We start from the raw sequence: 10023 nt of genomic DNA, 5'->3' as shown, positions 1-10023 counted from the left end.
CCTGCATATATATATATATATATATATATATATCACCAATTCAACACAGAAATTATGTTAAGAATCATATATATTACCAACCTGAATAACAGGAAGATTAGGGTTTTGGAGATCGGAGCGTATATCAGTTACAAGCCTCTCAAAATTAGCTTTATAAGCCTCGGCATCAGCACTATTGACGGTGTCACTCTCTCCCTGGTACCATAAAACTGCTCGGATAGTTCCACCTGCCTTCACCGACTCACTTGCTCGTCTCACCATCTGAGTATACAACTGACTCCCTCGAGCCCACTGGCCGATAGTAGTCCCGCCCACGGCGCAAGGAACCAGACCCAAAACTCCGCCCTTGGCTCGGAGGACCTCGTTGGCAAAAGCCATACCTGGACCAACCCCACACGTCTTGCCAACATCAATGTCAGCGTGGAGTGGCTCATATGCTTCTTCCCACACCAGGTGAGCATTCAGTCTGAGAATTGAAAGGTTCGGTGCGCACTCCGGAGGAACGTTTCCGTCCCACTTGCCGTCGTTGACGCCACCTCTCCCGGCCATGTTACTCTGACCGGCGAGGATGAAGATGCTCCCGGGAGAAGCAACAGATGAACCTAAGTTGAATTGGGTCGTTAGGACTGCAGAGAATAGCAGAACCAGGTTTGAGATGGCAGTCTTGGCACTAGTCGCCATGTTCGATGGGAGTCAGGCACGCTTGAGAAATAAAGCTACAAAGAAACTGTGATATACTATCACGGATTCATGCACGCTCCCTCTCGATATGGTTGTCAATGTCTCATTATGAGTGGGATTCTATAGATTAAATACCATATTTGTGTTTTATCCTGATACTAGTTACCATATTTTTGGAAAGCAGACTAATTAAAATGCGGTAATATTTGATTTGTTTTTCTTATTAATACCAGAGTTTTTCCAAATTTGGTTTTAACAAAATATTTCAATATCCATGTTCTCTATAGTAGTGATGCTCTTATAATCGGTAACATATTTCATACAGTATTGCTATCGATAATGATGTGAAAATCGTTCGTCTATCTTGTGTATACCGGATGAAAGATCAATTGAATCATCTAGCAGCTAATTAATTCTCTTCCAAGTTTCCCTCATGATAGTTAGAGCCTGTGAACGAGTTAATACAAAGTCTTCGGCAATCAACGTTACGACAATCAGTAGTCAATACCTGGTTAGGCTAAAAATAAGTAACGGTAAGGTTTGTGTAGCAAATTGCATAAAAAAATATGAAAGAATCCCAATTAATTGTTTTACCATAATTGATGGCATGTATAAATGAAAGGGTTTAGTTGAGGTCGGTGATCCTGAGTTCGTGACTACTAAAGTGTTTTCCTATCCCCCATCAATTTCCTCCACAATTTACTCTTTTCCCAAAGTGATGATTCACACTAGCTAAACTTTGTAGGAATAATTCCCCCAGCCATACTGAAATTCTGTCAAGTTTTTCTGCAACAACCGGTAGGTATAGTATAGGTATAGTTCCTTTAAAAAAAAAACTGGTAGGTATAGTTGATTCCAAAAGTACTGAGATGATGTGTGTGGATCGCTGGATTGGGGATTGTATAAACCTAGAAGGTAAAGCTCATTAACTATTAAGTAGTTCTTCCGGTCATTTCCTTATGCTTATTGTCACATTCTTCACCTACATGTATATATGACATATTATTGAGCCCCATGATCATAGGACAGTGACTAGCTTGGATTAGCATTTACCCAAAAACACATATTAAAGATTTGAGTACATTAATCAATGACTACTAATCTAACAAATTAGATTGATGGAGTTATGTAGTCAAAATTTTCCATAGCAATCCCATAACAAAATGGGTGATCAAACAAGGACATCCTTTACTTCGAGCATGATTGCTTATAGAGCTGGGAATCAACTGAGAATATGCGTCAGCCAACATTTCTCCTAGTCGAACCTGACTAGGTGTAGTGAGGTGCAAGTTATCAGGTTCTAATGTTAATCCCTTGGCGTCAACTGTTCGGACATTTAGTAGTTCAACTCCCAGCTGAGCTTCTCTGATTGTCTCTATGTATGGTCCTGACCCAGATGCAATTGCCACCTACACACCCAAAACAAGTCCTTTAGGATTTGCACATAATTTTGGTCAATCCTGAGTTATGTGTAACGCTACTGCAACATCGGGCAACAGTTACACATGCAAGTGTGACCTTTAGTCTTGTACCAACAGCTTAATGTTGTAGTCTAACTCTGACTAAACAAAAACAGAAAAAGAAAATTTAAATTCCTCCTCCATGTTTTGAGGTTCTAAAACATAACACTAGCATACTTTTTTTTTTTTTTTTTTGAAATAAGAGCCGATGCGGCTGCCCCTCAAGCCTTGATTGATGAAACTGTTAAATATATGGGGGGACATAGAACCTATACCCCAGATTACAAATCACATTAAGAGACCTACCTGAAATAACAACAGGAGACTCAAGAACAAACACTAGCATACTTTACGAGTCATTAATTTGTATATATTAATATATATGTACCTCTGCCTAGGTATATTCATACATAAGAAGAAACAAAAAAAAAAAGATAAACTATGTTAGCAACTGGATCAACTTGTGCATGTTTTAATTTTTAACAGTAGCAGACACCAATGACATGCCATGATATTGTTAGTAGATCGAATGATTCGAATCTAAAGCATTGGGAATGTCGATGTCAATCAAAACCAACAGTTATCAAGAAAAAACTTGCAATATTACCTGGATTATTGGAAGCAGAGGATATTGCAGATCCAACCGGAGGTCTCCAAAAAAGGTTTCCAGTCTGGCTTTGTAAGATTCGGCGTCTTCCCTAGTAGTCGTATCGCTCTCACCTTGATACCAGAGCAGTCCCCTGATTGAGGCGCCATTGCTATTCACCTTTAGCGAAGTCGCCCTGGCTCTCCCAATCATCTGCCTGTATAAGAATGACCCTCGTTCCCATTCGCTTAGGTTAGTGCCGCCGATCGCACACGGAACTAAACCAATCGCGTCAGTATTAACGGCGCGGTTGGCAAAGAGCGCATTGGCGAATGGCATTCCGGGTCCGATACCATTTGTCTTCTCAACGTCGATGTCGGCGTGGAGAGGCTCGCGTGCTTCCACCCACGTGAGGTTGGCGCTGAGTCGGAAGATAGATGGGTTGGGGCGGCACTCGGGAGGAACGACGCCGTCCCAGGTGGTGATTCCGGTGATGGTGTTGTTGACAACGCCTCCGCGGCCGGCCATGTTGCTCTGTCCGGCCAGGATGAAAATGCTGTTGATGTGTTGCTCTTTTGATGAGGAGGCGTGAGACGCAAGAGACAACAACAACACGAAAAGCATCATCATGTCGAAGGAGGGTGGATGTGGGGCTTTCTCTTTCTCTTTGCGACACAATGATGCAAAGTTAGGGAGGATTCCTAGTCTCCTCCAACTGCAACTATTTGAAGCTCGCCTTGCTAGCTAGATTGACTGGCAATTACATAAATTAAGAACTGGGTTAGTTTTAATTGGTTCAGTGGTTCTTCCTAAAAAAAAAATTTGTTCAGTGGTTGGCACTTGGCAAGCATAACCGAAACTTATAAAATGACTCGTCATTTGTCAAGTCAAGGCTTAAAATAATGGCTAAGCTAGAATGGTGCTGGCCTGGTTAATACCTGATCTAACGAATTTCCTCAAGGGAATATTTCTTGACTAGCTTTGTGTTCATTATAAGGTTGATTTACTGATTCCAGTTTAACTTGTTCATACAATCCATAAAATGGTCCAAACCAGAACCTCAAGATCGATTCACCAACTAAATTAATGTACCCTTTCATATTTAGCCAAATCAAGTTACGTACGTATAGCTGGAACAACATAAACTGCTAGTAGTTGGATTTATCAAAGTTGTCTATATATGTTTGTTTTGTTGTCGTGTTTCAAATGGTGAGGCCTCAATCCTCCTCTACAGATTTCATGGAAATTTGAAATATTTATCATTGGTTCATACGGGGACTAGCTCCATGCTACAACTTGGATAGAAGAAACTGTGTCCAGTATTTGATCTGTTCATTGGTTTAGACGAATTTGCTTCCATCTTTTTCATCAGATTTCCAGGAATCTGACACCAAATGAGCTTATATTTCAGGGTTGGATCAGTCATTGACACTGTATTATTGAACCTGCTTGGAATAACCAGATTCATCGAAATCTGACACCAAATAAGCTTATATTTCAGGGTTGTATCAGTCATTGACACTGTATTATTGAACTTGCTTTGAATAACCAGATTCATTGAATAACCAAGGAAAATTTGATTGATAATCTATCAAAGAAAAATGGTCTCGGCCAATCTCAATTAGTTGTTGATGATACAAGCTAAACCCATATCAATATTGAGGCCCATGGCTAAGCCTAATTCCACTATCAACTCTATGGTCCAGCCCTTCCCATTTCTCAAAATCCAAACCCATTTCTAAATCCGCATTAACGTTTCTAGAGGCACGTAAATAAACCTAATGAACATGGAATTATAGAACTATGGAAATACTTGTAAAAGTTTACTGCATTGTCGAATGAGAAATGTAGTGAACTTTACAAGTACTTCAGAATGAGTTTAGACTTTGGTTGACTAATATAATAATATGTATTTCAAAATAAAGAGCGGTCTGCGATCGACATATATATACATGCATTTCAAAATTTCAATCAGCAAACACATCTAGCTCTAGAACTGTGGCTTAAACCCCCATCCATAAAGGATCGCATCGTTTAAACTCTGCCTTAACAGTATTAAGCATCTCATTTATGTATGAAATCGTATGGATCCCACGTTAATCAAATATATATATTTTGCTGTCTCTTTGTGTCAACTTGGCTTAGAAGGCTATTAAGTTAGGCATGCACTTTGAAGAAAAGCCAGTAAAGAAATCAAACAACACATGCATGCATAATGTATTAGAGTTGGGTTATTAATTATAAAAACGCCGACGTTAACATCAATTTGGCCATTAGCATTATTGGCTCCAACCTTGGGCAGGTGAGATTGGAGAAGACTCTCACCACCCCTTATATCTGGGTTGGCCGTACGTGGGGATGCGGATCTCACGTGAGATGCACTCGTGTGGCGCACGTAGCCACGTGAGGAGTACGGGTAAAAGGACAAGGTTAGGTAGGAGACGGGTGGGGTTGGCACGTGAGAAGGTGCACTATTTATGCGTGTGTGTTTACAGCTGTTTCCCGCGTAACTGAATTGGATGTTGAACCAGTGGTACTGTAGCAGCAGTATACAAAGGGACTAGTCGTCACTCTCCCTCCTCTGTTTTTAATCTTTGCTTTCTGTTTTTTGTTGCTTTCCTCCCTTTCCTTTCCCGTTTTTTCTGTTTCTCTTTCCATACTCTTCCCCACTCGCATCGTCTTCGTCAGAACTCATATTTGGTTGATTGTCTTCGTCAGAACTCATAACCACAAGGCTTCTACACATTTCTCCCCCTTGTATTCATCGAGTAATTATTCTCTATACCCGGAACATCACGTGACACTGTTAAGTAGTATTCATATAACTCAATTTCTAATAAGATGGTACAAAAGGTGAAAAAAAAATAGTAGAGGTAAATAAATAGACCAATCATAAATAAGATAAAAACACTTAAACCAATAGTATTAGAGAATATCAAATACCATGTGGTGTTCCGTGTATAGTTTGTAATTTCTCTGTTACGTTACTAGACAAAATCGCCCAGCACTGTTACTATACGCTCCAAACCTACCATCCATCCATGTTTAGAAATTTGATTATCGCTTAAAAGTTTGATTATCTTTAAGTTTTATATCAATGTTCTAAAATAAGACCGTCAACCTGATTAGATGTTCCAAACTTGTCAAATCAATTCTCATAGCAGCGCCTAACGAGTTTCCAAAACTTGCTTTACATATATTTGTCTCGTGATACTAGTTACTATAAGACAATAACAAGTAATCAATATGCCAAACCACAGATCACACTACTAATTCTAGTTAATATTAGCTGTTGATTTCATTGACCTCCACCAGATAAGAAGATTTAGAGACAAGATTACACAACAACCATAACAGCTTAGTTAAAGAAGCAACGAGGAAGGTGACGCAAACGCAATAAATAAAGCCGGTTAGACGGTGGAGTCGGTTTGGGCTCTTCCGCAGGGAGGGAGCGTGACCGACACGTGTCGGTGAAGGGTTGGCCGTTAGGGGGAGATAAGTCACTCGCTCCCACTCGAGTGGGCCTGAGATTTTACAGCCTGGACTGACACAACTCCAGTACCGTTCGTCCCCCGATTCTGCTACCCAATTTTGTCGTCTTCTGCGTCCAGCTCAGCACTTCCGTGCGTCCCTTTCCCCCTCCCTTATTTTTATTATTAAAAAAATATCTTACCCAAAATGCGAGACAGCCTGGCTGTTTGGTCAAAGTCATCCTTCTACGCTCCCATCCAAACCGTACATCCTCCGTTTTAAATATTTTTTTTTAATTTCGTTCGATTTCCATTTTGCTTCTTATTCTTCGCGATAAGATCACTATCAATTTTCAACTCTCTAGTCTTATCCCAAATCGTTTTCTCTTTAACTTCCAAAACGGCCGTTTCAGTATTTAAAGCCCGCGGTTTTGGGGACGTGGTGCACATTCTCTGGGCCGTTTAACTATTACGCTTTTTACTTTTCCCTCAACGGTTAAATTTCCGTTTTTACGTTACCAAATCACAGTAAAATTCAGTTTAGATGAGCTGAGCTCCGGACCCCACCCTAAGGACTATTCTGGTTAAAAGTTAAAACAGTAAAAGAGAGTAGGGAAACCTAATTTTGGTTCTTTTTTTACTTTATACTAAAAAGAAAAGGAGTAGAGAGTGTGATTGTGCTTTTGTATTTATACGTGTAAGATGGAGGGGATAGGAGGCGACGCGTGTTGGTTTGACAGCTGTATGCGAGTAACTGCCTTGCCAGGAAGAATCCCCTCCCCATCTCAACGGCTAAGACCGGTTACGCAACCGGCTATCACCAGTGACCTAATTTCCCTTTCCGTCCGTATATAAACCCCTCGCCCCTGTATCACCCCTCTTCTCTCTCAGAACAAGGTGAGGCTCCGCCTCTACCATCGCCCCTAGCTAGCTTCTTGTACAGAAAATCTCCAAATTTCCATCTAGAATTTATCGATTAGTTTTTATTTTCTTTTATTTCTTTATTTTTAAAATTTTTAGCTCTAGAAGACTATCCATGGCTTCTTCTTCAACCAAGAAAGCCGCGGCGGATCGGATAAAGGGTCCGTGGAGCCCGGAGGAAGACGAAGCGTTACAGAGGCTGGTGCAGAGCTACGGCCCGAGGAACTGGTCTCTGATCAGCAAATCGATCCCTGGTCGATCCGGGAAATCGTGCCGGCTACGGTGGTGCAACCAGCTCTCGCCGGAGGTGGAGCACCGGCCGTTCACTCCTGAAGAGGACGACACCATAATCCGGGCCCACGCCCGGTTCGGGAACAAGTGGGCCACCATCTCGCGGTTGCTTAATGGCCGCACCGATAACGCCATTAAGAACCACTGGAACTCGACGCTCAAGCGCAAATTCTCGTCCATGTCCGACGACATGTCGCCGGAGCATCAGCCTCTCAAAAGATCGGCCAGCGTCGGAGCCGGTACCACCGTCTCGGGTCTGTACTTGAACCCGGGCAGCCCATCCGGATCCGACTTGAGCGATTCTAGTCTGCCCGGCGTAATTCCTCATTCGCAAGCAGCCTTCCGGCCGGTGGCGATGACTGTTGCTCCGCCGGTTGAGCCGGTGGCTTTGGCGGTGGCGGTGGATCCACCGACATCACTCAGCCTGTCGCTTCCCGGATCCAACGAAGGGCGGACTCATCAGAGATCAGCATCAGGATCCGGATCCAGCTGGATTGTGAGCCCCAAGCCTAAAGTAGTTCATCAGCCTCAAGTAATTCAAGTTCAACCTCAAGAAGCAGAAGCGGCTGCGGCTGCGGCTGCGGCTGCGGCTGCGGCGGCGCGTGTGGGGAAGCAAAACAGTAGTGAGGTGGGGATTGATAAGCAGTTCTTCACCGCGGAGTTTTTGGATGTGATGCAGGAGATGATCAGAACGGAAGTGAGGAATTATATGTCTGGGATTGAGCACAAGGGAATGATGATGCATACTGAAGCAGCCATTAAAAACGCAGTTGTAAAACGGATTGGGATTAGCAAGGTGGAGTAGTAGAGTGACTGTAGCAACAGCCCTAGGATTATGAATCTATGATCCAAGATGGTGATCAATGTTGAGGAGTCGGACCCAGTTAAACCCTTATCGGAGAAACCTTCGAGTTAGGCCAGCCAAAAGAATTAAGCTCTGTTGTTAAATTTCCGTTTGTTTTTTCGTTTGTTAAAGTAGCAGTCGGAATAATTTTGGTAATGTACAGAGAGGAGGAGCAGACTGGGGATGATGAGCCTTTGGTTTTATTGACATAAAAAGAGTAACTGGGTGGATCAGAATCTGGAAATGTTACATACAGAGTTGTGTTGATGTTCTATTACAAAATTGGAAAACATGAAAAAGCAAAATTACCCAGTCAGACTATGGAAGACTAATTATAATCACTATGGATTGGAGAAATTGAAGGTACACATACAAATTAAAGAGCAGCAATGAAGGAACATATACAAATTAAAGAACATGGTGTTAGGATCCCAGTATATGAACAATCACCCCTGAAATTGATGATGCAGAAGCATCTCAACTACTCGACTCATAGAGGGTCTTGCATTTCTGTCTTCCTCTATACACTGGAGCGCCACTTTAACAAGAATTTCCAGCTTACCCTTTTCATTTTTACCTCCCATTTTGGTCTCTGCATTTGCAAACGCTCCATTCATTTTTTCCGTCACCCATTGTACCATCATCTTCTTGTGTGTCTCTCCTCCACCTTCAACCGATTGAAGATTGGTTTCAGTTGGGTTCTTCCCGGTGAGCATTTCCAGTACAACAATGCCATAACTGTAGACATCCACCTTCGAAGTGATGGGCATGTTGTGCACCCACTCTGGAGCCATGTAACCTCTGGTTCCTCTAATCTTCGAGAAGTCTGAGTTGGTGTTCTCGCTTCTGTTTAATAGCTTGGACAACCCAAAATCTGCTACCTTGGGATTGTAATAGGAGTCCAAGAGTATGTTCTGAGGCTTCACATCACAGTGTAAAACCCATTCCAAGCACTCTTCATGAAGATAAGCCAGTCCTTTTGCTGTGCCAAGAGCAATGTCATACCTCTTCTTCCAATCAAGCACTTTGGAAGACAAAACTTTTGCCAAGGAACTATGCTCCATGTACTCGTACACCAGAAGCCTATGCTTGTCTTCCACGCAATAACCCCACATCTCTATCAAGTTCATATGGTAAAGCTTACCAAGAAGGCTTACTTCTGCAAGGAACTCAGCTTCTCCTTGATTACAATCATTCAGTTGCTTAATCGCTGCAACTCGCTGATCAGACAACACGCCTTTGTACACAACTCCTCCTCCTCCTCTTCCAATCTCTTCCTTGAATCCTTTTGTGGCCTTCTTCAACTCGGAGTAAGTAAACCTTCGGAATCCACTGGCAGTTTGAAGGTAGCCTTGAGCTAGTGCTTCTAATTCTGAATCTTTTTTATCCCCGCTGCTTCTTCTCGTTACAAAAAACCACACAACAAAGATGCAAATGACCTCTAGTCCTCCCACGGCCGATGCGAATTTAAGCATAAACTGGATCGATCCACTGGGATTGCTTCTTTCATATGTTCTGTCAAGTTGTGCTGTAAGTTTAGCTGAGCACATTTTGGAATCCTTATAAGTAGCATTGAGGAGGCCTTTTGGTAGCTTCACATACAGCTCCCCATCGAAAGCAGGCGAGCGGTAGCCATTTCGCATTTGATACTTGGGATAACACTGATACTGACCGCCACCAAATTTGTGGTGGAATCCAGTACAGTTGCACAAGTCCAGGCACACACTTTTGCACTCATCTAATGTGTAATTGCCATAGACGGCATAATCA

General features: G+C 42.4%; 4 protein-coding genes across 4 annotated transcripts in view; 1 reads left to right on the top strand and 3 right to left on the bottom strand.

The window, feature by feature from the left end:
* Positions 1-681, bottom strand: part of LOC101310865 (probable carbohydrate esterase At4g34215-like) — a 934-nt gene extending 253 nt beyond the window's left edge. The window contains exon 1 of the mRNA XM_004292756.1: positions 82-681. Coding sequence (XP_004292804.1) covers positions 82-681 — 600 coding nt within the window. The remainder of the gene's footprint in view (positions 1-81) is intronic.
* Positions 682-1805: 1124 nt separating this feature from the next.
* Positions 1806-3357, bottom strand: LOC101310579 (probable carbohydrate esterase At4g34215-like). Its single transcript, XM_004292755.1, has 2 exons — positions 2749-3357; positions 1806-2090 (listed from the first exon to the last, which is right to left on the bottom strand). Exons 1-2 carry the CDS (start codon positions 3355-3357, stop codon positions 1806-1808), a joined length of 894 nt encoding a protein of 297 aa, XP_004292803.1.
* Positions 3358-7082: 3725 nt separating this feature from the next.
* LOC101292274 (transcription factor MYB44-like) lies at positions 7083-8486 on the top strand. The gene has a single exon (XM_004291017.1). It carries the CDS (start codon positions 7234-7236, stop codon positions 8212-8214), a length of 981 nt encoding a protein of 326 aa, XP_004291065.1. The 5' UTR covers positions 7083-7233; the 3' UTR covers positions 8215-8486.
* A 205-nt stretch (positions 8487-8691) lies between these two features.
* The window catches only part of LOC101291984 (putative receptor protein kinase ZmPK1-like), a 2518-nt gene continuing 1186 nt past the window's right edge, over positions 8692-10023 (bottom strand). The window contains exon 2 of the mRNA XM_004291016.1: positions 8692-9986. Coding sequence (XP_004291064.1) covers positions 8700-9986 — 1287 coding nt within the window. The 3' untranslated portion in view covers positions 8692-8699. The remainder of the gene's footprint in view (positions 9987-10023) is intronic.

This window comes from Fragaria vesca, linkage group LG2 (assembly GCF_000184155.1).
Source record: "Fragaria vesca subsp. vesca linkage group LG2, FraVesHawaii_1.0, whole genome shotgun sequence".
Taxonomy (NCBI): domain Eukaryota; kingdom Viridiplantae; phylum Streptophyta; class Magnoliopsida; order Rosales; family Rosaceae; genus Fragaria; species Fragaria vesca.
The sequence above is the reverse complement of the archived record's forward strand: the minus strand, read 5'-3'. Positions and strand labels throughout refer to the sequence as shown.

Excerpts from the sequence above, each read along its gene's own strand:
- LOC101310579 (XM_004292755.1), bottom strand. The coding sequence starts at position 3,357 with ATGATGATGCTTTTCGTGTTGTTGTTGTCTCTTGCGTCTCACGCCTCC. Across the intron at positions 2,091-2,748 it reads CTCTGCTTCCAATAATCCAG|GTGGCAATTGCATCTGGGTC; the intron begins GTAATATTGCAA and ends TTGGGTGTGTAG.
- LOC101292274 (XM_004291017.1), top strand. The coding sequence starts at position 7,234 with ATGGCTTCTTCTTCAACCAAGAAAGCCGCGGCGGATCGGATAAAGGGT.